The 27,170-nt window shown below is 44.3% G+C and overlaps 3 protein-coding genes across 5 annotated transcripts in view; 1 reads left to right on the top strand and 2 right to left on the bottom strand.

Moving 5' to 3' along the window:
• EFNB2 (ephrin B2) overlaps positions 1–9,963 on the bottom strand; it is a 46,078-nt gene extending 36,115 nt beyond the window's left edge. Inside the window, exon 1 of the mRNA XM_037378100.1 lies at positions 8,812–9,963. Coding sequence (XP_037233997.1) covers positions 8,812–8,939 — 128 coding nt within the window. The 5' untranslated portion in view covers positions 8,940–9,963. The remainder of the gene's footprint in view (positions 1–8,811) is intronic.
• LOC119143540 (translation initiation factor IF-2-like) lies at positions 9,114–13,793 on the top strand. Its single transcript, XM_037377915.1, has 4 exons — positions 9,114–9,188; positions 9,482–9,656; positions 12,559–13,105; positions 13,255–13,793. Exons 1-4 carry the CDS (start codon positions 9,114–9,116, stop codon positions 13,325–13,327), a joined length of 870 nt encoding a protein of 289 aa, XP_037233812.1. The 3' UTR covers positions 13,328–13,793.
• A 2,109-nt stretch (positions 13,794–15,902) lies between these two features.
• ARGLU1 (arginine and glutamate rich 1) lies at positions 15,903–26,702 on the bottom strand. 3 transcript variants are annotated; one of them, XR_005102521.1, is made up of 4 exons: positions 26,079–26,702; positions 21,732–21,957; positions 19,251–19,819; positions 15,903–17,994 (listed from the first exon to the last, which is right to left on the bottom strand). XR_005102521.1 is itself a non-coding variant. In XM_037376539.1 (4 exons), exons 1-4 carry the CDS (start codon positions 26,432–26,434, stop codon positions 17,830–17,832), a joined length of 831 nt encoding a protein of 276 aa, XP_037232436.1. In that variant the 5' UTR covers positions 26,435–26,700; the 3' UTR covers positions 15,903–17,829. The 3 variants fall into 3 exon arrangements, 1 of the variants encoding a protein (XP_037232436.1); XM_037376539.1 differs by having other exon boundaries at positions 19,251–19,334; positions 26,079–26,700; XR_005102519.1 differs by having other exon boundaries at positions 17,073–17,994; positions 19,251–19,334; positions 19,762–21,957; positions 26,079–26,701.
• Positions 26,703–27,170: the final 468 nt, after the last annotated feature.

The following is a 27,170-nucleotide window of genomic DNA, read 5'->3' on the forward strand; positions in this document are numbered from 1 at the left end:
CGAACATGCACTTCCCTTTACAGTGCATTGTTCATCTTTCCCACCGTTGTTCTTTGGTTTGGGTACCTAAGTAAATGCACTATTAAAGCAAAAGCTAACAGAACAGTGATAAAAAATTTGCAGCATCACAGATTTTTCAGCCTAATGTATCATTCCACCATCTAACCTATTCTCCTGTGTAAGACAGGCCATAAAATTTCTAATTTTCTGTTGACATGTGTAAAACTTGATTATGCTTTAAAGTCTACACAGCTCTGAATCCTACTAAATAAAAGTTTCGTAAATCCTGTTTTAGCTATTAACCACTAGACATTTCAAAAGAACACTATAGTAGAAACCCCATCCTATAGTTATGTATATGCCATACATTAGGAATGATTCACCTAGCAACATAATCCTCTACCAGCCTTTATCTTTTTTGGCTTGGAACCTATGTTTAAAACCAGAAGAAAGCACAGGCTAATACATCAAAGTTTAAATCAGCTGCATTATAATTATCATGCTGATACCGCAATAAACACAGGGTGTTGGCTGGCCAGGATTGCCAAAAAAGATAGAGGTACTGCTCTTATTTGCTGTCTTTGACAATGTATATAATCACATCAAAGGGAACTTCTCTGCATCACAGTTAACAGGGGGAAAAAAAAAATCTGTATGTTCTCCTTCCTTGAGTAAAATGATACATTTTGTTCATTATAAAAAATACAAAATTTTGCCTATAATGAAAAAACAATTATAATCTAAAGCCCTTGCAAGCTAATGTAATACTCACTGAAATCACTGGAGGTGTTTTCATGGAGTTGAAGAGGAGCTAGACAGAAGCCTTGAACATGTTTATCTACTTGCAAATACAAACATAAAATACTACATGACATTTTCAATTCTGCATTTAAGTCTGCTCGAAGACTTTTGAAAATCAGGCTAAGAGTAAACATGGATTCACAAGCACAAAACATAAGAAATAATTCAAAATGACACTGAAGACACTTCAAGTTTCAGGAATTTCTCTGTGCATGCTTTATGGTTTCAGGTTTTAAGACCTAACCGCCCTTGGGGGCGGCGGAGCAACGGGAACACTGTTTTTTGTTCTGCCATTTCGTTTTCATACTTAGCTTTCACGCTGAGTGCAATGTGCTTGTTTTCTCAAAGCCTCTCCAATGTTGGGGGCGGGGGGGGGGGGGGGGGGGAGTTGCTTTCCACCACCCCCCAGTTAGGGAACAGAAGTGCAAATCGCCAAAGCTCTGTGGTCTAATTCCATCTTCGAGTTAACATATGTCAGTAGAAACTATCTCAGGGGAGGGGAACCTGCAGAGGATTCTGTATGGGAACAAGGAGACCTGGCCGGCACTGCCAAGGATGCTGCACTGCCCAGGATGCGCTCCGTAAAGAATTACCCACTCCTTTCTGTGCCCTGCCAAACCTACCGAGCCTTATCTGGTACATTTCTGAAATGTGACATGACAGGCAGGTTCGAAAGCTAAATGTTGGATAATGGTGGGCAAACAAAGGACATCGGTTTTTGCATTATTTCTTTAATTACTTTAACCCTTGTTCGAACAGAAAGCATAGGGCCAGAGTAATTCAGCTTCTCTCTTTGTCATTTGCCTGCCATAAATATGCACCAGTCTGCATTTGAAAAGCTGAAGGAGGCCGCAAGCTTGCTGGACATTTATCATGCTCTGTTCCCTGTTAACAAGCAAATACTTTAGTTGAATGGCCCATTAGCAATCATTGTCAAATGCAGAATGCAAGGTGCTTGGATGTGACCAGCCTGTAAATTAGATGAGGGTGCCCTGCGCTTTTGAGAATTTCAGCAAATGAATTGGATCTTTTGATATAGATTTGCAAAGGTTAAGCTGCAAGAGAGGAAACGTATCTGAGCACTTCAGGCCCCGAATATTCTGCCAATCTGTTCAGCTCCCTATATGCACTTGTTTATTTTTCAGCTGTTAAATCACATCAGCAGCTTGACAGTTTTGGGTTTGGAGTTCCCTTTTCAGTCAGAACTTTAAGTATTCCATCTTACTATGGGGTAGGATAAGAATGATAAATTCAAGCATGTAATTAACATCTTTATATAAAAAAGAAAAAGGAAAAAGAAAAGGAAGAAAAAAACCCCACCAACAAACCAAACTTTAAAAGTGTCCGAGCCCCTGCCAAACAAACAGCATGAATTCCATTTTGCAGAGCTCATCCCAGGCTCATTCCCACTAAAGACACAACTGTTATTGTAGGCTTCAGTGTTTTTTCCCCCTTATGTCTAGACTCTGCCTAAGAAATGCAGAGTGCTTTCTTCCCCCCCCCCAGGAGACAAATGAGCAGGCAATAAAGTAAATATTTCTCGTTTGAATCATACCCCTGATTTGCAATGTAATGCTGAGTTTAAGTTGCGGGTGTTTACGGTTGTCAGTTGGGTAGAAAAGCAAGTCTTAACTACTTTGAAGGCTCTTTAAAAGAAAAGGCAAGAAAAAAATGCAAGTAGCTGCACTAGGAGAGGTATTTCACTACCTTTACAGCTGCAGATCACTTAAATGACAAAACAATGGCTAAATTGTCTCCATGCTGAACTCAAGGGGCTGACAGCAAGCTCATCGCAATGAATTTATGGGGGGGGGGGGGGCAGCGATAGGCAGATATTTAGCTCATTCATTACTGGATTTCAGCCTGCCTTTCGGAAATAAACACCACCTAGAGACTAAGCCAGATCAGTTTGGTTATCTGCAGCTTTATTGGTAAATAGGAATGGATGCTGGTTTGTTTGCGTTGGGTTTTTTTTCTTTTATATTTCCACAGATGGGAAACATAAGAGATGCTGAAGTTATCACCTGGCCAAGGCACAGACAATGCAGCGTGTTTATCTACACTGCTCCCATGGAGTGCGAGATGGAGACCACAGCCTGAAACACAGCTGAAATCAAAAGGTCTCTGTTTTCTTTCCAGATAACCCCAGTCCTACCTATTCCCTCTGCTCTCTGTTCCCTGCCAGCATGCTCCTGCCCGAAGCCCAAATAGATTAAGGCAACAAACCCCAAGTGCAACTAATTCTTCAGAGAGGCTGCTGCTAGGGCAGGAGTTAAAAAGGAAAATCTTCCACACCTAACAATTGCAGCCATCTTAAGTTTTAATCGGTCCCCATCTCGGCAGAAAGCAGTAAATGAAATCTATCTTTACCATATTATACGCCACCAATGAGCAAGAACTGAGCAGCTTTTCTTTACTGCTTTAACCATCCCAAGCCACAAGTAGGCTTTTCATACTTTCTAATCCCAGCCCCCAAGTTTTGTGCAGTTCTCACATAATACCTTACAGCCCCGAGCAAGGCCCTTAGTTTCTAACACCCCTTTCAGAGACGTGTCATTTCTAACATCAAGCCAATCTATATGTTGCCATGGCATCACCCTTTATCTACCTTCACATCTTATGAACTGCATGGATTTACCACATTATTTTTATCTGAAAGACAGAAAATGGTGGTTTTATTGCCATACAATCAGATTACTGCTGCTAGTTTCTCTATGCCTTTTTACCATACTTCAATCAAAAGGGATCAGTTTCTTTATACTCTGCCCTTGATTTACATTACATCTGTAAAGACCTAGTCTGGGTTGTAATCCCCTTATTAACTATGACCAGGGTTGATTTGCCTAAAAATAAAAGCAAATTGTGTCAGACCTTTTCACTTTGTTTTTGATTCGGAACTACAAAATGGATTACTAAAGAAATCTTCAGAGTTCACACGGCTGGTATAGCACTGAATTTAAAATGAGAATTAAACAAGTTAAACATGGGAGCTGTGTCAACGGTTTACATTTTCCATCATGGGAGAAAGGCTGAACTGCGTTTGTCTTTGTGTTCTCTGGCTTTAAAGAGACAATGAAGCCACAGGAGTTTTTCCAAGCTCTTCTAACACTGTCCATTTGCCATCCTCCCTTCCTCTGCTTTTCATGCAGCACTACCCCCCCCCGCCCACAAAAAATAAATAATAAAAAAAAAAAAGAAAAAGAAACCCCACAACTCCTCTCACTCATGACAACAGCATTCTGGTTAAAAGTCTATATTCTGTGGCACTGCATATTTTAATCAAAATATTTCAAGCAGTTTAACATTCCTATTTAAGTTTCCACAACGCCTCACAAAGAATGAGCTCATAGGCAAATCCATGTAGATGTATGATAAATGACCAGAAAAACAGGTTTCTTTATGTCAGCAACCAAGGCAGGTAGACATTAGGCCCACATGAATAACATTTTAATCCCTATTTTTTTCTCAGAAGAACACTTTCTTCTCATTTGCAACAAGCAATTTCAAGTACTGCAGGTTTGCACGACGACAAGACCAGACTCTAAAAAAACATTTTTTTTTTAAAAAAATGCCCCAAAAGCAACCCTGGGTGTACAGGGCTGCAAGGCCTTGTCTTTCCCAGCATGTCACAGCAGTCACCTCAGGTCATCCGCTGACATCCCACTACAGGAACCTTGGCCGAATTTGAGATGATCCCCAGTGTCACACCTAAAGCAATGTTATCTCCTTTCAATAAAAGGGAGGGGGGGGGGGGGATGGCAGGAGGCATTCTTGTGTGCGTGGGAAGAGGGAGAACTTAAGTGATTTTAGCTTGACTTTTAGCCACTGCCTTTCTAAAGGCCATTACTTCATTAAACAAAGTGAAATAACATCACACAGCTTACAGATAACATGCTTTAAGATAACTACTATAAATAATATAGCAATTATACTCCGCATATAAAAGGCTGGAGAAAATAACCAGCTCAAGAATTCGGCCTTCAGTTTGCTCTGAATTAATTTTGCTAATTCACTTGTGCTTTGGAGACCTGGCTACGAACTCCAGAGATACCAAATGGACTGGAAGCCACCACTCACTCCTTGTATTAGCATGCCAAGTGTCAACAGCTATGTTTTGGGTACAATTTAGGAGCATGTGTTTAAATCATTTTAACCTTCCACTCCTGTTTCTTCAGCTTGAAGCTGTAATTGCTGAGGTCCCATGACACAGGACTCCCAAATAAATTCTTGTCTAGCTGAAAGGCTCCCAAACATGTTGTGAGATATCGTTTTAGCAAGCTCTTTGTGCTCCGGCTGGCTCGCTTGTCCTGTGAAACAACGGCTGTCCATTACCTACAGTTTATCATCCTGACAAAATGTGAGGAATGTGGATGTGAAAGCACTAACAATTCCACCCCTGGTGCTTTCTCCTTTTTTTCTCTCTATATTAAAACCGACAAGATTAACCCAAATGCAAACTGCAGAGCATAGTTCAAGGGGCTATTCAATCTGTAGTGAATGTGCATTTGTTTACCTACAAAAATAAGAATTCCAGATACAATGAGAAGCAGACTAGTCTATATGCTGCTGAATAGAACATTTAACAGGGTCATCAATTGCAGTTTATTTTATCAGTTTCTGACATGTTAACATTCATTCAGAGGCAGGCTGTGAAATATCCCATATATAACTGGTTATCAGAAGGAGAAAAAAACAGCTATATAATCTAACTTAATCAGTGTCAAAGGCACCACTTGTGAGGATAACCTTCCACATGTCACTAAGGAGAACCACTTTGCTCAGCAGCCTATAGCACACAGGGAACAGCGACACTTCAGACATTAGCAGTGGGTTTTTTGAATGAGATTTCTCCGCCATTTGACTGAAAGGTGCCCCATAACACTATGTGCCGTCCTGTGTGTCAAAGGCGGTGCTGAGCTTCACCTTGAGGTGAAACTGAGGTAATCCGTGCTATCTATAGACACTGTTTGTCTTGGCAGAAACAACACAGGCAGAAAGTCCTCCATTAAAAAGTGTCAACAGAAGTCAAGTCTACAGAATAATTTTCCTTGGTGTTTTCAAGATCATGAGATCTAAGGTTCTTCAGATGAGAAGTCTGTAAAGTCTAAAGTCACAAGCATAAGTTATTTAATGCATGTCATTTCAATTTTGTGATTTGGTGGAGGCAGTAAAAGCCAATCTCTAAAAAGGGGGTGGGGGTGGGGGGTGGCGCGGGACACAACAGGACCGGGACCTCCAGGGGAGGGAGCTCAGCGTTCATGTATCTACTGCGTGCCCTCAGTCCCAGCCACCTGCTAGAAAATTATAACCTCTTAAACTCAGTGCAAAACCAATTCAGTTTATACATTCACCTTAACCTAAAATTTATTATTTCATACTTTATATTAACCTGACTAACAACTTTGCCCAGCATTTAATTGCCTACCTGTTCAGCAGATTTATGTGTTGAAGCTTTCAATTGAGTTAAATGCACAGCTTCCCTGAATAAATTAACCAGCACCAAAGATAGTTATTATTTCAAACCTAGAAAGCACCTTTATTATTATATGATCCCCAGATCCATTCAGTAGCTTACTTCTCAAGCTAACATTCAGCTTGAATCCAGAGTGAGGACAACCTCATCTAAGGAGAAATTATTCCATATCCTTCGGGCAAACAATTGTGACAAGAATTAGTAAGAAATCCTGCTCTGAGAAGAGAAGCTGTCTCACCGGCAGCAATATCGGCAATGCATTTGTAAGCTTCCTCAAACCACGGGCCTCCAAGTGGCCTATAAATCACTAGCCCCAGCAATTGAAAAGAGTAATTTTAATAGTGTGCTTCTTCACTGTGGTGATTAAGCCTCAATGAATCACTCAGGAAAACTCAATTACATCAACAACACAACCTATTTTTAAGCGTGCATTAAGTTGAAAAAGTAATTAGATATTATCATTAGATCTACCATTAACAACATTCAAAGCTTTTTTGTAATCAAATAGTTTAGAATTAGCCAAATGGAAACACAACTTGTATTTGATAAAGGAAGCATATCCCCGGGCTCTGCAAGATGGGTTGAATTCAGCTGCTCGGATACTTTCATTTCACTGATGGCTAATAAAAGCTATCAAGGTAAGTTGAGAAAGGGAAAGCAGGTTGGGGCTGGCAGAGGAGAGGCCGCAGCAGCGGCTCTTCTGCATTGGAAGAGTGACCTCTGTAGGCATAACCCATCAGGGCTGGGTATCCGAAAGCCTTCCCCCTCCTCCCAGGCTGAGCCCAGCCCGCTTTCCCCCAGCACAGCAGGCCCACTAATGCAACGCAACCCCGGCTCGTAGCCTTTGACTTTCGAGAATTCAAACAGCATTATAAAGCCTGCTTTATAACCGACCAGGTCTCTTTACTCTCAAATGTTACATGGTACCTCTCCTAAGCCGCAGGAAAGCTCTAGCTACACACACAGCGTCACAGAAGCGGAGCCACAGACTGGAGCTAAATTTGGTTTTATTTTGACTGGCTTCCCACCTGGCGCATATATAAAATGATCATTTGTCACACAATGTTAGGAATAAATACACTGAACTGAGCAAGTCCACAGCATTCCTGCCAGTTACTTTTCTTCCTTTTTTTAAAAAATGAAATATCAGAAAACTTTTCTGGGAAGGAGAGAGATACAGCAAATATGCCCATTATTGAAAAATACTGGCAGAAATCTGCAGCGCGCTTCTCCTTCAATGGAAACAACAGTAGGTAATGACTAATGTAACGCAAGGCTACTTGATAAACTTGAGACGCTGCTCCTGAATCAAACTTTGAAACCTTCAGCAGACTCCCGGAGATCCTGCCACCTACACAGAATTAATCCCTGATCCAGGAAATACTCCGTTCGTCCTCATCTCATCACCACCTAACATTTCCTCTAAAAAGTCCCCTGGGAACACAAGATGTGTACTTACTGGATTTAATGGGACATTCCAAATCCAATTAACAGAATGCATATGGTTTGCTTTTACGTACATAGAACTGAAGATATAGCACGAATTACAATAAATTGTTTTAACCCATTTCCGGTGCTGAACTCCCTGAACTCATTACAGACTGTTTCTTCCTATCGTGATCTTTCTTTTTCTAAACCAGTAGGTTTAATCACAAAAGTTCAAAGGATTTCACAACTGCGTAAGGCCAACTTATTTCGCTTGTCAAAAACAAAAGGGGACAAAAAGAGAAGTAGAATTAGGTTTTCATCACTGCCTCAGGTTTCCCTTTAAAAAGGGGGTCCACTTCCCCAAAATTTCGTCATCCCAGCAGCAGTAACTGTATATATAGGTTTAGGAAGTTGGGTTTTTTTTAAAGGATATGCCTCTATTTAAGAGCGTGCTTTGGTAGTGAAGTCCTGGGAACGCATGTACTTTGTTGCCTGGGTTTGTTAATGAAGCATGACACTAAATGGTTGTGTGATGGGTAATACTTAGTTCATTACTCACTGACATGTGCCTCGATACCATCAACTCCACAACCAAATTTAGCCCTGTTACAAGCAGATGTAACTTCGCTGGAGTCAATGGGATGAGTTTGCATCTGCAGACGGAGAAGCTGAAGAGTATCACCCCTTCCCGGCAGCCCAGCCCGGCCCGGCTCTGCCGCTGCTCCGGCCCCGGGGAGGCGGCGGCCCCGCGGCAGAGGAGCCCGGGCCCCGCCCGCAGGTTGCAGCCCGCTGCCGCCGCCCCGCTCCCACTCCACCGCCCCGTCCCGTCCCGCCGCCGCTCCCCCTCCCTCCCGGGACCCTCCCGCCGGGGGCACACGGCGGCGGCGCAGCTCCGCCGCGACACGGGCTGCCCACCCCGGGGAGGGCCGGATCCCGCCGCCAGCCCAGGCCGAAGACGCCGGCGGCCGCCGCTCGCCGTGTGCCCCCCGCCCCGTCCCCGCCGGCGGCCAGGCACCGCTCGCCCCCCCACCCCCCACCCCGCGCACCGCCGCGAAGGGCAGCGCCAGCCCCCGGGGGAGGCGGCGGGCGGGAGCGGGATGGAAACTTACTTGGGGTTGGAGGAATTCCAATATATGGGGTCTAAAACGATGGACCTCGCCAGCGCAGTTCTGCATAAAACCATCGCGACTCCCCAACAGTACTTCCAGGCGGAGGCGTCTCGCCTCCGTGCTGCCATGGTCGCAGGCGGCACCGAGTTCCTCCCCGGAGCCTCGCCAACTCCGCCGTGCGGCTCCCCCGCACCTGAGCAGCGACAGCAAAGTGGGTGCCCGGTATCCCAACAGCCGGGACGACTGATACGGAAGATGAAAAAAAAAAAAAAAAATTAAAAATCACACGCGAAGGGTCGACGATGCACTCGGTGAGAGCTGCAAGCAGATCTACTGAGTCATGTACGCCACTCGCATATAGGAAATTCTCCTGCGAGGTAAGATCCAAGCTACCTCCGAAGTAACAACAGCAATAACAAAAAAATGCAAACGCCTCAGTCCTTCCTCTTACTGGGGGTCTCCTGGCTGCCTTGGAAGATACCACTCAAATTGCCAACTCCCATCTGGATCCAGTGCGCCATACACGTTCACAGTGTCTACGGCTCGCGTGAAAATGAGTTTTAAAAAAAAAGGTAAAATAAATGGTGGTGAGAGAAATAAAGGGGTCGGGGGAAAGGGACACAGCTTCGGCAGGAGGCTCCTCCTGCGTGTCTCTCACTGCTCCCTGCAGTTTGCAATCCGCACAGGCACCAGCCCGGGCTGTTTGGGGGAGCTCGGAAGCAACCGCGAGTCAATAAATCCACTCCGAGAGTCAGCGCCCCCGGTCCCGGGGAGGCGCATCCGCAAGGCTCCGGCTTCCCCAGGGGCGCTGCTGTCCTTGTCGCTGGCAAAGACCCCGGAGCGGAGCAGGCGAAGAAAGAGGGGGAGAAAAAAAATTTTAAAATAAATTAAAAAACCCAACACAAACACAAAACGGGGGCGGAGGGGGGTGGTCGCAGCGTCAAAACGTCCCTCACTCTCCCGTTGAGCGATCCGCAGTGCGCGCGGCGGCGGCAGGAGGAGGAGAACCGGGCGTGGGACTTGCGCCGCCGCGCAGCCCAGCGCGCAGGAGAGGGAAGGCAAAGCGGCGCCAGCCGCGGCCGTTCCCACCGCGGCGCCGTCAACCCGCGATGCCGACGATGATGCCCCTCCCGCTGCTGCCGCCGCGGCGAGTCCCCGGCGCAGGAGCGCGGCCGGCGGCAGCGCGCCGCCGTAGCCATATAAGCGCGGCCCCGCCGCCCCGCCGCCGCCGCTCATAGGGCCGCCGCCGGGCCGCCGCGCTGGTTGGGCGCTGCGCGTGTCACTTACCGCCGCGGCGGCGGGCGGGGCCGCGCCGAGCCCGGCCGAGCAGGGCCGGCAGGTAACACCCCCAGCCCCGGCCCCGCCGCGCCGCGGGCGGCCGCCGCCGGGCGAGGGCACGGCGGGCTCGCTCTTAGTCACGCAGGGGCTGTGCGGGAGGGGGGCGGAATAACGTGAAATTAGTTAAACCCCCAAAATCTGTGTCTGCTAAAACTAAGCGTTTTTCGAGCGTGCCGCTCTTTCAAGAGCGGGGGGCAGCGGCGGGGCCGGGGGGCGCGGGGCTCCCCGCACCCTCCCCGCTGCCCCCGCGCAGAGCGCGCTCCGCGGCAGCGGCCACCTCCGCGCCGCTGCGCAAGGACTGTGCGGGCCGGCCCTCCGCTGGCGAGGAGCTCCCCGCTCAACTTTCTGCGGGTGCCCCGCCGGGTGAAGGGGGGGCAGGGGGTTCTCCCACGCTCGGTCCCGACTGACCCTTTCCACGGGGTCTCCGAGCTTCCCAGGTTTGTCTGGTTGCGCAACAAGAAGCCGCGGGCCGTCCCGCCGCAAAGAGGAGTCGGGCACGGGGAGCCCCCGCAGAGGGGCGCGGAGCAGCGGCAGCTGGCGGCGCTCAGGCCGGGGATGGGCTCCCTCGCCTTTCCCTGGGGATGGCTCAGCGCCTCTTCCCTCCCTTCCGCCCTCGCGGGGGTGGGAGGGGGTCGGATCCAGTTCTTTTTCAGACCCCACGTATCTCGCCGACACCTGGCCCTTCTAATTAATTTTATTATTAATTCCTGGGCAGAGGGAGCTGCCCGCGGGCAGCGCTGGAGACGCTTCCCTCCCCAGCGGCTCCGGAGGGCCTCTCGGCAGTGTGGAGGGCGCCGGAGTGGGGGGGGCGCCGCAGCCTCCGCGGGTGCGGCCGCCGCCGCGCTCGGTGCCCGGCGCGCCGCGGCGCTTCCACGGGGCCACAGCTCCCACTAGCGGCCAGCGCCAGCCCTCCGCAGGGGACAGCGGTCCACCTCGGCTGTCCCCCCCGGCCGCGGCTGCCGCGGGTCCTGCCCTGCCCGGCGCCTACGCGGCTATCCCGCCAAACGGGCCGGCCGATACGACGTAAAGCGCCGGTGCCGCTGCCGCGGGCGGTGGCACCGGGCCGGGGAGGCGGCACAAGCCAACGGTCCGCGCCCGGAGCTGCGCCGCGGCTGAGCGCCGGCTGTGTCGTGTCACAGTCGCTCCCGTAAAATGAAGGGGGTTACCGAATTTCTTCTAGCAGGGATTTCTTGCCAAAATAGTATCTGCAGAAAGGATTAAAAATTAAATCCCGGGAAATTACGGCGCTCTTTCTGCCATTTCCCTACCTTCTAGTTAAGGCACGCGAAGAGCATGCTAGGCAAGACCGTAATAAAGAGCCCATTTCGCATCATTTTATTCCCTAAGAAATATGGGCACTTACTTAAAAATCGGGTTAGTGGTGCTGCTCGTTCAGCTTTTAGACGAATGCGGAGAAGCCCTTATAAGGAAAACGACTGGCACTGCAATTTATGTCCCTGATCCATTTGGAAGAAAAATATTGGCTTTCCCCCCTGTTTTTAACTAAACTGGTGTTTCAGCCCCCCTCGCCCCGCCTGGCACAGACGCTCCTCCCGCTCCCAACAGAGGGGAGAGGAGGTTTGAGGCGCGCTCGATGCCCCATAGATTTTGTGTTAATTGTGTTGGGTAGCTTCTCTAATGAAAACTACCACTCAGGGAAACAAAGAAATCAGTTTGCTTTTCACACAAAACATCGAATACGCTTTAAGTAAACTGCTTAATTAAATTTAATTTGCAGTGAGGAAGGAATTGCAGATCCGGCGACGCAATTTGGTGGGAAAGGATCTGATTCCCGGGACGGAAACTTAGCACTCGAGCGGGAGACAGAGACTGGGTATCTATGCGCATCGAGGGGCATCAAAGGAGGGCTTCGCCAGTGAGGGGAGGAAAGTACTTAATTATTGAACTTTTAAACAAATGTGTGGTGTGTATCCAGTCGTGAGCCAATGTAAACACTAAGCCTGATAAATGCTCTTAGACGTGTAAGATAGGTTTACCTCAATTTTTTGATGCTGCTGCTTCTGTTTGTTTTGAAGCAAAAGGTTACGAGCGGTGTTTTGTAAAAGCTGTGAGTAAACTGTGACCTCTAACTCCCCGTATCCTTGCTTTAAGTAAACCAGAGGAAATGAAGAGCCCTGGTATTGTCTGAAAATATCCTCCTGTAGCTAAATATATCACTCCACTTCTATTGTCCAGCGGCTAATCATTTTAGGTAAATACAGCTGTTTTACTCTACTCCCCAGCATCCTGGTGATGCACGGGGAAGGTGTATAAAAATCACTTGTAAGTAAGAACCTGGAGAACAACCGGGAACTTATCTCCGAGCTCAGCCAAGCAACAAAGGTTAAGATATCTAGGGAAATGCGGGCTCGACTGCTGCTCCACTCGGGTCGCCCTTTCTGCCCGAAGGGCCGATCCCCGCGGCCGGGTCGGGGCGGCGGGCGCCTTGCGCGCCGCGGAGCAACCTGCGGGTCCGAGCGGGGCCGGGCCGGGCCGGGCGGGGCGGGGGCGGGGGCGGCAGGCGGCGCTCGGAGCCCCTGGGCAGCCGCGGTGCAGCCGCACTCCCTCCCCATCCCTGTCCCCGACCCGCCGCCGCATCGGCCTCCGACTCTCCCGCCTCGCTTCCGAGGAGCAGCAGGAATCGCCTCGGACACGGAGAAAACGTGAAAGTGCGGGCTGGGGACCGGGGTTTAAAAGCCAAAAAGCTCACAGAGGTGAGGAAGTTAGCAGCGGGCTCCGGCCGCCGCAGCGGCTCTCCGGGGCTGTTTGGCAGGAGGCCCCGCAGATACTCCGGGCTGCGCGGGGAACGCGGCTCCCTGGCGGACACCTCGCAGGGGACCGGCTTCGGGGGGAGGAAACGCTGCCGCTCCCGGCCAGCGGCGCCCCGTCCCCCCGCGCCCGGGCCGCCCCGACCGGAGGACGGACGGATGGACGGATCCGCAAGCCCGGCGAGCAGGTGAGACCTGCTTTTCCCTCATCCTTCAGGGAAAAACCTGGAATCTGCCATTTGCACTGCTTAAACCTTTATTTCCTGCACCTCAGCCAGCTTGAGAGCAAAAATCGGGTTTACTGCTGAATAACTCCCTTTCGGCTTCTTTCCGACAGTGATCTGGGCAATAATTACATAGGCATTGGCTCTGATCCTGCGAAATCTGTAACAAAAAGGCACCTCGTCTGAATGGGATCAGGATCGGGCCCACAATCCCTGATTCTCTTAAACATCAGTCTGAACATCGGCAGTGAGAATACACGGGACGTGAAATATTTTAAGTGGAACAGCTTACCATCACTCACCATTACTTGAAAATCTACCATTTTGAAAGTTGAAGAGATTATAGAATTACTGCTAAATTTAATAAAGACAAATGATGGCATGATTAACACTTACTGATTTAAGTGGATTGTTTACTGTTTATACAAACATGCTGGATACTTGAAACAGCTCCTAAAATCTCATTCACACCGTAACAATACATTTTCTGCATTTACTGTAGAGCGAGTATATATGTAGATGTTAATTTGCCTTCTCCATGTCTGTTTTATAACCGCAATCTTGGTTAACCATAGCTTCTTTAGAAAATGAGCTTGGTTGTTCCTAAATACAGCCACAGAATTCAAGCAGCCTTGTAATAAAAATCAGAAAAGAAGTGGGAACGTCCTAACCATACATTTTACTTCTCTGTTTATGACTTATTTTTACACTGGTTCCCAGTATTACCCTGAGAAAACAAAAATCTTATATTATGTTGTGGTCTGCGATGAGATATGTGGTGTGGGAAACAAGACCAGGGATCAAACTTCTATATGACCAGCCTTTTCTAAGGGTTTACGTCCCCTTGTGCAGCAGAGCTGACCAGGTTGTTCCCTGTGGAAATGTCAACAGAGGCTCAGCACTCTTCAGCTGGCTAACAGAACAGTGCGTTGGGAAGAGGGGGATAACCCAGAACACACGCATTTGGTAGTACTAGCATGAAAACGGAACAGAGATGTGCAAAAGCTATGGTGCAGCTCCAGCCGGACAGGCCTGTTGGTCTGAAACTGCACCAGCCTGGGCACTTTGACCAGGTTCTCCTGTCTTGGAATGAGCCATAGGCAGACAGGCAGCTCCACAGTTCTCTCCTGAAATGTTACCTCTGTAACGCAAACTGAAAAGTGTTTATCAACCTGATTTTCATGTGAGCTTGCACTGAGCCGAGACCCTGCGGTCACAGCGCTCATCCTTCTTCTCCTGCTTGCCAAAGGGATGACACATCCCCAAATACTCTGAAGATGTTTGAGACACCTCACACAGTGAGTGAATCACAACCAACACCTTCAGTATACATGCAAAAAATGGCACAGAAGCTCAAAAGGATCGTAAGAGGGCATGTTAGTAGCACTGGAAAGAGGAGTTTATAATCTTTGGGTCAGCAAGGGCAATAGGCATGGTGAGGTGTATGAGGCGACACAAAGCTTAAGAGAACAGAGACAATGAAGATCCTTCTTTTTCAAGACAAGATAGGAGCGGATGAAGTAGTGATACTTCAGTAAGGTAATACTGACATATCCGCCTGTACGTAGGTATGCAGTTGCTTGGCAGCTTAGACATCTTCGCCAACCTAATCGTCTCTGCTTTGCTAAGCTTCAAGGACACCAGCTCTCCAGCACATTTCACAGCAGTCAGCTTTCTGCTTGTGCTTGGACAAATGATGATAGCAAACATGGGAAGTTCAAAGGGCGGTTTAACAAATCTCCAAAGTAACAGCACACTGCTAGGATTCTGCTGCACTCCCACTCTCTCCTGCCTCTGCTGGATAGATGCATTGTTCAGCATTAGAACAATTCTCCAGGACATTTATGAACAGGGTTTGGGAAAACTAAGATCTCTTCTGTCATCATGTAAGGGAAATGAATGCTGTGCAAGATAGGTGGTAACAAAAAATGCCTCCTGGGGGCAGGGGGAAGGGGGAAGAAAAAAACCCCCACCTCCTTGCAAAAAGCCAGAACAAACCAAAAAACTGCCTAACCAAAATTTGAAATTGAAACTTTTAACTATAATGGAAGAAAAATTAAACACCCAACACAATTTTTAACAGCAATTTCTCTAGGTAGGTTCATATCCTGATGCAAACTCACACACAGCTCACACTCAGTTAAATCACTATGCAAATGCTGGTCTACGTTCTAACCTACTTTGCATCAGACAGGTATCAAGTTTTAAGGGAATACAAGAATATCTTGAGCTCTTATCATCAAAAGTCAATTTACCCCCTACCCAAACTGTGTCCACCTTTATTTTCCTAGAAATCAAGCGTATCCCTGAGGCCCTCCATTTTAAAAAAGGAAGAAAACCCCAGAATAATGCAAACATGATGTCCGCCCACACCAGGTCTACGAGACCTCCCTATGAAATACAGAATGCTTTAGAACAGTAGTTTCTACCAACTGAAATTCTGCCTCAACAGAAAAATAGAAATACGTATCTGGTTTCCCTTTTTTGAGGGTTGGGGGAAAGAAACACAGGCAGCAAGTTTAGAATGGAAAAAAGGCAACCCTAACTGACTGGACATTTTGTCCACACAGTAGTCCTGAAGGTGTGACTGAAAATAGCCTCTCAAGTCTAAGCCTACGCAATGTTAACTGTAAGGAACAAATGCTACTAATTAGCATCAAATTAGCAGTGTAGGACAAAATGCTTTGGTACAACAGCTGCACATATGAGAACTTAAGTGTCTTGCTTCTGGAAGAGGAGAGGAAACAAAAATGCATAGGTCTGTTTTGAGTATTGACTTTTAATAGCTTGTTTCTCATAAGGGAAAAGGGGATGTTTTCTGTTTGAGAAATACAGGTATCAGTTGAGCTTTAAATACAGCCTGCTCCTGCCAACAGGTCATGTACATGATTTATTTGGCTTTGAATTTTGTTTTTATGCATTAAGCAACCTTCAACCTTCTTTTGTAATACAAGATATAGACAAATTAAGTACAGTAATAGTGTAGGTATTTTACTGTCTTCACATTTTTCTTGACATACTGGACAAAGCGATACACATCAATCTGCCCCCAAGCCCAGGTTTCATACAAAGCACGTTGAATACTGCTTTCAGTGGCACATGCAACTTGCTCCCACATTTAACTTGCCAAATCTACAGAAACAGATCCTTTGGGAACATCAGGAATGATTTCCAACTTTGCCCAGTGATATTCAAATGCTCAGACAACTACTGGTAGTTTTTGTTTTATGGTTACTACAGATGTTGCACACCAATAGGAAAAAGAAAGTTTTAGAACTGGACAAGCTATAGTAACCAGGTTTTGGTAGAAGAATTATATACCAAAAGGGGAGTTTATATATGGTTTTCAATCTGTAGTTTCTCATTTTTCAAAATAAAACCTGTATATATAAATGGATAACGTTCAAGATCTGTATATGAGTAACAGTTGCCTTCTGGATAAAACAGTGTATTTCAACAGAATCTCACTTTCTGTTTTTCACTTCAAGTATGCTAGCCAGTCCAGTTCTTTGGGAAAAAAAAAACTTCCATTTTTAAATCCTTTAGGACCCATCAGATTCATTATATGGTAATGATGTTAACTTATACAATATACTGCATTATGAGGTGAACTGGAGGGGATTAGATATTGAAGTACTGGTCCGGGTGCAGTAAGCCAAACAGCTGTTTAAGCGTGATACTACAGCTGAAATAAGTCTCTGTCAGAATAAAAACCAACATTCATGAAAACAGCAGCAGCAGCCATCAAAAACATTCACAACTGCAGGGATTTTTTTTTTTTTTACTGTGTGTAATTTTGCATTATAAACAGGAGAAGCCACAACAGTTTAAAGCAAAATAAAAAAAAAATACCACTATAGTCTCGAATTTAACAATGTAAATTGTCACTCGGCTGTTATAGAAGTGTACTAAAAAAATTTACTTAAACATATGAATTTAAGACTTTCACTTTATTCAGCAAATTGGTTTATTTACACAATGGGGAACGCTGGTTGAATGCTGTCAATGTAATAAAAACAAATCTAACAGAGACAATACTGAACTCCCTCTATGTATTCATAGCAGGTATGACAAACTATTTCCTTACCTGTATCAGGAACATCAAGCGCAACAATGTGACAGTATCATAGGACACTGATTTAACAATAAACCACAGAGGTCCAGTAATACTATGGCAATTTACTCATGTATTTACTGACTTAAAAAAAAATAAAAATATTAAAAGTCAGCAATACCCAGTATAAAGTTCTGTCAATTATCAGAGTCAAACTCTGATGAGTAGGTCAGTAAAACCTTATCAGATCATCCACAATTCACAAAGTGACCTGATCTGCTTCAGACCACTACCACAGAAAGAAAATTGATGAGAACAGATTACCCTCTAAAAGGCAACAATGATCTGATAAGGGTTTAACTTAATGGAAGTTTTAAAAAAAAAAAATATTTAAGAATTGCAGAGCACAGCCCCTATTAGAACAAGCTAACTTTCCAGACTTTCAAAAGACAAAAAAAAAAACAAAACCAAAAAAAGAGAGGGGAAAAAAATAAAAGAGGAAAAAAACCAAAAAGAACAAAAAAAACCCAAACCAACCAACACTTCAACATGAAGCTACCATACAAAGTTTTTTTTTGTTTTCCTTTTTTGTTGGGTTTTTTGTTTGTTTCTTTTAAGAGTTCAGAGTTGCAATTTAATCCTGGCTTTTTAGTGAGAAGGACAGTTTTGGCCTAGACTTTCCTTTGCCCAGGATCATTTTTTGCTCTTCTTTTTGCTGACGTTGTCTCTCTTGTTCTAGTTTCATCCTCTCCTCATGAATCTTTCTTTGTTCTTCAACAATTTTCAATTGTTCTTCAGCCTATACATGAAAATGGTAGAATTTAGGCCAGCATATTTTGTAGTCATAAAAGCCACTTACAAGTCCATATTAATGTCCAAACAGGTCCAGTCCTGCACAGGTATGTAAGCAGTTCTACCCGAGCTAGATGCCATAGCTGGTTTCAGTGAAACTATTTATAAAATGGCTACTTGAATGGAGTTTAGGAGAAACACTGAAAACTGTCTACAGCTAATGTATTGAAATCTTGAGTGCTTACTTGCAATGTTTTTCAGCATTACCTAGCAAACAACATATTACATTTTAATTAAAGAAGTCAGTGTACATATAGAGATATTCCCCCGACACCTGCCATGTGTCAGATGAAAGCACAATACAGTGAAGTAACAGACCGCCAAACAGGTCTCCCCACTCCAAAACCCATCTAAAACTCCCTCCTAATTCAGAACAATCTTTACTTGATCTTGAGTAAGTCAATCCTTACACTGACTTATGGTTCTTACAGCTCTTCCAGTGGTCTTACAAGGTGCTTATTTTGTTCATTATGTCAGTTAATATTTTAAATTTTCTATTTGTCTTATTTCCACCATAGGGGGTTGAGAAAAGGGTAAACCAGGAAGAGATCTAAAGCAGATATAGTTCAAGCAGTTTTAAGAAGCATCATCTTTACCTGAAAAACGTGCAACTACTTGGGTAACTGAAACCGGTAAGAGTTAATTGGGATTTAGAATAAGCTTAGTTTGGCTTATCATTAATGATTAGAATCAGCTAAAACATATTGAAAGTTCTCATGAGGCCGGCACCTGCTTAAATAGGCTTGGAGACCAACGTAAGCTAGACCTTCATAACATAGACATCTTAAGCTTATGCTGAAAATTCCTTTCAACACTTGTAAATCAACATTATACTATTCTCAAATCCAGTTTGTACTTGTCCTGCTCAACAAAACAGTTAGTCACTTCTGTTCTAGAAGCTGAACAAGTTTGCAAACTTACTTCAACCTTCCCTGTGAGATATAGTTAAAAATGTATTTTTAAAATTCTGAAGGCAGTTTTCTTCCCCTGAACTAACTACACTTGAACTAGTTTTTTAGACTAGTATTACGGCTAAGGATCTGGTCTCCTATGGTCAAGGGAAGGAAAGCAACGCTACTGACATAACTGGCAATGGTAAGTTAAAATCTAGAAAGGGGTCCATCTGTTTATTTTAATTATGTTGCAAATCAGGCAGAGGGACCTGTATTCCCCTACAGAACAGTTAACTACATCTCCACATACCAGTTTAGCTTGTGCTTCTGCAATTTTTCGATTATTCTCTTCTAGTATTCGCTCTAGTTCCTCACGCTTTGCACGCTCTTCTTCCTAAAGGGGAGGACAGGGCAAGATGTTAGTAAAGTAAAACATCCCTTTCTGTATGTTCACTAATCTTTCTCAGAATTCTTTTGTGAACTGACTTAAAGTGGTAGCTTTACAGCCACCTATTTTGTCTCACAACGGTAAATTGTGCAGCCACTAAAACTGGTTTCTAGTACTCAATTTAAATCATCCCGCCCAGTCCAAACAGCAACCAACTAAACCCTCCCTAATCACAGAATCCTGACAATTTATTACTAGAATTTTATTATCACACAAATCAACAAGGACAACTACGAAAACTGGATAGTATTTACCAAATTAAAAAGTAATATAGAAAATATAAATAAAGTGAATAGTTTGTCTCACCAATTAAGTATACCTACGTATTCTTTACCTATACTCCTTTAATCAGCATTAAAAGTTGAATATTTACTGTCTTGTCCAGTGTCCTGCAGAGTGTGCTCCTCGGCTGCCATACGCGCCAGCTTCCTCTTTAAAATGATTTGTACTGTTAGCTTGGCAATACCTGCATCAGCAGCTCAACCATTTATAAAGAAACAACATACAAGGAAGGCTGAGCTGAGGAATGCAGATGTTTATGATAAGAAGGAACAAAAATATGTAAATCATTCCTAAGGCAAACAATTAATAAGAAAAATACATTTACTGTTAGTGAAAAATACAAATGGTAATCCATACTTCATGGAGCTATGGGCTTCTTTCATGGGGAGAATGGACTAAACATTCAGTATTTTGACAATTTTAAGACAGCTGAAACTGTCATTTGCAGTCTGAACTTGAAATTCAGGAGTCCAGGGAAGGCAAGATCAGGAAATAAAGCCTTGTAATTCTTGTTTTCTTGGTGAATTTTATGGAACTTTGTTATGCAACTCATAAATATGAAGACTGCGTGAAAGTTTTTTGAGGTTTTTCAGTTCACATAATATATATCCCAATTATTTTAATATTTGGAAGATTTAAAGTTAGCCAGAGATTGTGTCTGTGTAAGAAAAAAAAGTTAATACGAACAAAGCAAGCATACGAAGAGAAAACTTCTTACTATGACTAGTAACCAGCTACTAGCTAGCACACCTCACTCCAGGCATGGAAGTTTATTCTGCATTATAAAAAACTGATGGGACTTCTCCACATCACACTGACAATAGGGAAAAAAAAAAAAAAAAAAAAGTCATCCATCTGATCAAATGAGAACCTCTATATATGAAATGTACGCTGACTACAGACATCTAAATTCAACTTAAGTTCTTTCACGGTAAGGTTTGAATTTGTAAAACAAGTGTAATTTAATACTCTTAATATTTGTTGTAACTCACTGTTCCGGTTTTGGGGTTTTTTTTGTCTTTTTTTTTTTTTTAAAGATGCTATGTTACAGACAAGTCATGTTTAGTATGGAGGAGAAAGCTTCATTGCTACTGTCTTTCCTTTTGTAAGCCAATCAAAATAGTAATTTAAAATAAATTATGTAGGAGGTACAGACTGAAAAAGGCATTTGAGACTTATGATTATTTAGCAGAAATTTCCATTACAGTTTAAAGTCTGTCTTGAAATTTCTGGATCCTGGAATGATTGGTGCAGGCAGGCATCAAAGCCTTTAGTAGCAAGTTACTGTCTCACAGAAAGACATTTTCAGCTTCTGCTCCAGCTGCTGATGAAAAAAAAAACCAAAAAAACCAAAACCAAACAAACAAAAAAAACCAAAAACAAACAAAAAAAAAAACAACCCCAAGTCACATGTTCAGCTTGACTTCAGACAAGGGCAACCTGCTCTTTTATAACTTCTAGAGAAAAAAAAGGAGTTGTTAGTAGTTATTAAAAATGGATATCATGATTTGGACATAGATCCTTCGTGAAGACATGGATGGGCTTATGCTCGAAGTCCCAGAATTAGTCCAATGTATGCTCAAGGAAAATGTTCATTTTAAACAAAGAGTTAAGACACCTATTTGTTAGACAGGTACTGCAGCTCACTGCTGGACCCTGCTTTTTGCCTGACTGAAGGCAAAAGCCTCTTACAGTCTAGGTAAACAAAATGAAACAAATGAAGGATACATAATTACAGATTTTCAATACCCTTCCCCAAAAATGAAAGGACCGCTGATAAATCCTGCAGCCATGGCAAAAGTTTCAAACAATTCTGAAATATGTAGGTCAGTTCCATTAAAAATCAAGTATCCTTGTTCAGGTTTTAGGAGAATAACTGTTTAAGTATCAGTGAGCTCCTCTGAATAGGCTAGAAATTAAGTTTCGCAGCAATGCAAGTTTATACGAGAAGGGAATTAGATTTGCTGTATTCCATCTCTTTCTGAACCGAACAGGAGGCACAAACCGACACTGAAAGTTTTGCCATGGACTGTCTCTACTTTCCAAACGACCGAGCGTTACCTCTCTGGCTTTTTGTGCTGCAAGTTCAGCTTGTCGCTGTCGCTCGAGTTCTTCGAGCAACTGTTTTTCCATGATGCGCTTAGCCTCCTCCACCCTGCGGAGAACCTCTCGCTCAATCTCATCCTTCCTTTTCTCCAACTCTTCTTCTACACGTTTAGCCACAAGCTCTTCCACTCTTCGAGCAGTTTCTTCCTCTATGAGTTTCTCTTCAATTTCTTGTTGACGACTACAAAATGCAAACACAAGGATTACTTTTCTATCAACAATGAATGCACTGAAACAAACTCTTTCAAGTACACAGCAGCAGCCACGCTACTGAATCACTTTTAATATTTTATACCTTATACACACAGATCATATATATTTAAAGAATGTTTTGCCCTACATTTAAAGAAAGTGAATATTCAGGCAATCGGTGTTCCCAGTGCAGGGAACCCATTCAGACCATACCATATTTAGCATCTCTCCACATCTCAAGGGACTAAGTTTAAGGAGACAGCTTATCATACTACTTCTTGATCTTTTCTTTTCTTTTTTTTTTTCTTTTTTTTGGGGGGGGGGGGGCGGGGGGAGCGAGGGGGGAGAAAAAAGTTTAAAAAAAAGAAGAAAAAAAAATAATACCACACCAAACTTTGGCTATCCTTTACCCTTCAGGAATTTAAATGGTCTCATTTTTAGGCTGTATGTAGCAATAATCTCTTGTAAAATCTTGTCCTAAAGCCCTCACCTCAAAGGCATCAAACTAATCTCTAATAACTAAAATAGAAGACAGAAGTAGTAACATATGTAATTTGAAAATTTTAACAAGAATTCCAGGTGTTGTATCTCTAATCTAGTTATCCAATCATTTCCCTTATCAAATTTTAAGTACCTCACCTGTCCTTAACCTCTTAATTGCAGCACTCTGTTGCTACTGTAATTATCCAAGAAAGATAAAATATACCAATACCAAGCACTAACCAAATCCCTGTAAACTTCACAGTTTTTCATGATCTGAATTTTGGAAATACTTTCAAATGTCATCTTGTCTTTATTTTTATTTAGCAGCAGGATTATCACTTAACCTGATCATTGTTTTAAGTTTTCACTAAAAAGGATACAAAAAGATTAGGTCAATTTGCAGGTTTATTACCAAATCAGAAAAAAATCTTTCAGGTAGTAACTGCTAGTACAAATGGCAACTGGATATCCAAAGACCAATAAAAGTAAATATTGTATAGCTATTTTTCATATAGTACTATTTATACAGAATTATTGTGGGCTTTGGGAAGAAGATTGTTCTTTTTAACCTTGAAACTGAACTTTCATTTTAAGTATTCTGTGAAGTACAGAACAGTCTTAAAAACTTATCTTCTGGCCCGTCAGCCTCAGAAACCAGGATTTAGAATAACAACTACTGTTGTAACATCTTAATATCCTGTCATTTTCATAATTTTTCCATTTTCCTACCTTATTTATATTGAGAGACATAAACCTAACTAATTTAAAAAGAAAAAAAAATGTTACGGGATTTATTAACATTTTGATTTCCCAGTGTATAATGTGCACATATGCAATAGGAAGATAATGAAATATGGATTACTAATCTAGATAAACATGTGAAATATTGAGGTGAAAAAGCTTCCAGTTTCCATTGTACATGTATCCTCTTTTCAAAAGTGTACTGAACCTAACGGACAGTCTATCTCCTTCAGTACAAAGTTCTGGAACCCTCAACTTACCAACTTTCAGCCCCAGAAGACAATTACCCTTCTTATGTTCCTCAAGAGATAAGAAACTTAGCTGGTAGAACATTAGGCCAGCATTCACTTTTCCTGAAGCAACACAAAATACCTTCAGGTGATTTTTTTTCAGAAAAACAAACAAACAAACCCCACCAAAATGAAAACCTAGATCACTACCACCATCCAGAAAAATGCATCAACCTTATCCTGTTACTGTGACTCTGCCATGCCACTACCTATGATCCTCTCTGGACAAATTCTTAAACATCCTTTATATACTAAATACCCTTTTATTTTTAAAGGTTTTTATTCCCTCTTCTGACTATTTATTCAGCAGCGAGTACTCTCATTGTCCTGTACTGATAAAGCTTAGTGTAGGTAAGAGGCTGTTCTACAGAAATCATTCTTCAGAAGGCTCATGTTCACATGTTTTATTCAACTATTTTAGCTTTACATCTAACATCAGGGAAATCTGGAATAAAAGTTAGCTAACTGAATTAAGATAATACATACATACAAAAATACCCCTGACACTCATGTCTGAAGTAAGTTTTCAAATATCCTCAGCAACTGACAATGTACTCAAATTAAAGCACTGTGCCTGCACATGTTTAAATCCTAACCCCAACAAATTCCATTCAAATTTAATTAAACCAAGCAAACATATTTTCACATTCACAGGCAAAGACAATATTACAAATATATATATATATATATGATGGCTTTGAGTTTATCAAGAAAATCAAATACACAGACATAAATCTCAACCATTTGTTCTGTAGTTTATATGAAACTTTTTTTTTTTTTAAAGGGTAGGGACTTAAGACTACCCTATATATAGGTGTAAATTTACCACCCTGACCTCCAGAGAAACAGATAAATTCACTAATGTACAAGTATTTTTATTAAGCTCCATTTACTTCTGAAAGACTAATTTTATAAAATCTCCAGAAAACAAACTGCTCACATTTCAGCAGACTTCTGAGGGAAAAGAACCATTATATTCACAAGGCCTTTATAGAAAACTAGCATTATAGGAAAAAGCAGAAGTTAGGCTATGTATTAAGATTTTAACAGACATGAGAAGAAAGTCACTTTCAATATATGAATTATCCACTAGTTAATTCAGTCAACAAGAAAGTACTGCTTTCCTTCACTAACACGAGTATATGTTAACATATGTAACACAATTTACACATGACTTATTCAACTACCAGTTTTCTACTCTAACTTTTATTGCTTTTCCTTTTTGAAATTTAAAGTGTATTCTAGAAGCATCAAAATTCTATACCAAATCTTTTCTGATACTGTTTCTCCCTTAAAAAGTTTACTATTGTTGCCAATGTCACTCAAATGTCATATTCCTCCTACAGAGTCTTCATGAGTATTTTAAAATTTCAAAACCTGTATAGAAAAATTACTTACATATGAACTAAAACAGTTCTAGAATACCAAATAAACCACTCACTGTATTCTCCAACTGTTAAGCACATTCCAGTTCTTTATCACAGATATGTATGGAACACTTCTATTAATTTAGGTACTGAATAAAATTATAAACCACAAAATTAGGATCAATGACACAAAAAGCCTTCAACATTTTCACAGGTGTCTGTGTTACTGTGAAAGTTTTTGATGACATCACTATCAAATTCTGAAGTCAGCAAAGGAGGTTATCGAGAAACAAAAATTCAAGTGACAATTTGTGGTGATCAAGCCTTCTGAACTGAAATTAGTATTTCATTAGAACAATATCGCTGAAATAAAACTCAAAGGTCCACCTGAGAATTAACAGAACTGCTTGGCTTCACACATACAAACAAGTGCTACTTCTGGATTCAGCGCTCCAAGGAGCAAGGGCAACATTCAAAGAGCAAGAATCTCTCTTATCACAAGTGTTAAAACCGTTGTTCTCTCTGCTGCATAAAGATCTCTTTCATAACTTAACAATATTGCTAAACATCTTAATGCACATCCAACATTCATTAAAACAGAATTTATCTATCTTTGTAGACTTTATAAATAACCACATTCCCCGCAATGAAAACATAAAAAAGAAAAGGCTTCAAATAAAACAAGTCACCGGATCTCACTGTCCCATTTGGCAAGAAAATAAAAAAAACCCTCAGTGTTAATATAATCGTTGCATGGTACTTCTTAAAACCCTAAGTCGAGCAATTCCAGATGCCTCCGCTCGACGCATAACCAGCTCCACGCCACGAAGGGGAGGGGCAGGCAGTGTGGCAGTGCAGCACAAAGCCACCGGGGCGCGGAGGGCCCCTGCGCAGAGCGAAGTTTACAAGCAGCGCAGGAAAGCAGCGGCGCAAGGGCTGCGAGCAGAGCGGGCGGCGAGGCAGGCAGCGTGCGGGAGGCTCGCGTCCCGAGGGGGCGGCTCCCAACGCACCTGCGGGAGCCCGGCTTTAGGAGAGGGCAGGATGGCGGGAAAACGGGCAGGAGTTAGGCCTCAGCGCCTTTACCTCAGCCGCAGGCTGCCCTTGTCTGGAGGAGGAAGGCACGGAGAGAAAGGCGCCCGGGGCACAGCATGGCTCCTTCTCTCCCCCTTCCCCTCACCCCCACCCCCCACCCCCGCCCCCCGAACCCCCAGCCCAGGCCCGGGGCTCACATTTTCCGCTGCCGCTCGAACTCTGCTTTTTTCTCCTCCTCCTCCCGCTTCTGCTTCTCGTCCAGGCTGCTGCGCTTGCTCACCGTGCGCCCGAAGATGTCGATGCGATCGGGCGGGGAGGAGGCGCGATCGCGCTCCCGCTCCCGGTCGCGGCGGGAGGAGGGTGCCGTGTTGGAGCGGGACCGGGACCGGGACTCCCGGCGCCGGTTCCGTTTGCTCTCCCGGGACTTAGAGCGCTTCCGCGCCCGCTCCTTCTCCCGGGAGCGGGATCGCGATCGGCTCCGGTTCTTCTTGTTGTGCTTAGAGCTCTTGGTGTGCTTGGAGCGGGACGAGCTACGGCTGCGGGACCGACCCATCCCGGCAGAGGAAAGGAGAGGCCGCGCCAGCGACCGCCCGACCACCCCCGCCCCCTTCGCTAGCGGCGCTCGAGAGAGGTGCGAGGAGGCTCTACACGCATCGGCACCGCTCGGGCGGGCCCCTCGTCCTCTCCGTTTCCACCGCTTTGCGCTGCGAGCAGAAGGAGCAGGCCCCGAAAACGGGAGCAAGTCCGGACGCAGGCAAGATGGCGGCCCTAGCAGAGCGGTGACTCTCCTCTTCCGCCCCACAATACACTGCGCAGCGTTCGAGCCGTTTGCTTCCCTCTTCCCCCCCCCCCCCCCCCCCCCGCCTTTAGACTTTAGAGTCACACCGGAGAAGCACGAAAGCACTCGTTCATTTTCGGCAACCAATGGCAAGCGTCACTCGGAGAGGAAGCCTCATTCGGTGGCGCTCCTATTTCGCGCATGCGTACAGCGTACGTTCGGCGTGCAGCGGTTGCCGGTGGCGGAGGCGTTTAGGGGAGGTTATTTGTTCTCGGGGCGGTTCAGGGGGTCAGGATGCGGTTGTTTGGGGTCGGCTGGTAGTTGAGGACCTGCTTTGCTCGCCAGTGTCCCCAGCAGCAGTAGCGTCTTTGCCGCGCTGTAGGCACGTTTGCCGTTAGTGCAGTGTAGTGCAGTAAGGTTCGGTCGTGCTTCGGCCCAGCCGCAGTGAGGGCAGCCCCGTAGCCCCCGGTGAGGGGGACTTAGGCGGGAAAGGTAAGGGGGACTTTAGGCA

The sequence above is a fragment of the Falco rusticolus genome, chromosome 2 (assembly GCF_015220075.1).
Source record: "Falco rusticolus isolate bFalRus1 chromosome 2, bFalRus1.pri, whole genome shotgun sequence".
NCBI lineage: Eukaryota > Metazoa > Chordata > Aves > Falconiformes > Falconidae > Falco > Falco rusticolus.

What these genes read in the sequence shown, in the direction of transcription:
- LOC119143540 (XM_037377915.1), top strand. Translation starts at nt 9,114, where the DNA reads ATGCACTCGGTGAGAGCTGCAAGCAGATCTACTGAGTCATGTACGCCA. An exon ending in GGCAAAGACCCCGGAGCGGA is followed by an intron (nt 9,657 to 12,558) that starts GCAGGCGAAGAA and finishes TTCTGCCCGAAG; the next exon opens with GGCCGATCCCCGCGGCCGGG. An exon ending in TCCGCAAGCCCGGCGAGCAG is followed by an intron (nt 13,106 to 13,254) that starts GTGAGACCTGCT and finishes TCTTTCCGACAG; the next exon opens with TGATCTGGGCAATAATTACA.
- ARGLU1 (XM_037376539.1), bottom strand. Translation starts at nt 26,434, where the DNA reads ATGGGTCGGTCCCGCAGCCGTAGCTCGTCCCGCTCCAAGCACACCAAG. An exon ending in TTCGAGCGGCAGCGGAAAAT is followed by an intron (nt 21,958 to 26,078) that starts GTGAGCCCCGGG and finishes TGCATTTTGTAG; the next exon opens with TCGTCAACAAGAAATTGAAG. An exon ending in CAGAAGCACAAGCTAAACTG is followed by an intron (nt 17,995 to 19,250) that starts GTATGTGGAGAT and finishes TTTCATGTATAG; the next exon opens with GCTGAAGAACAATTGAAAAT.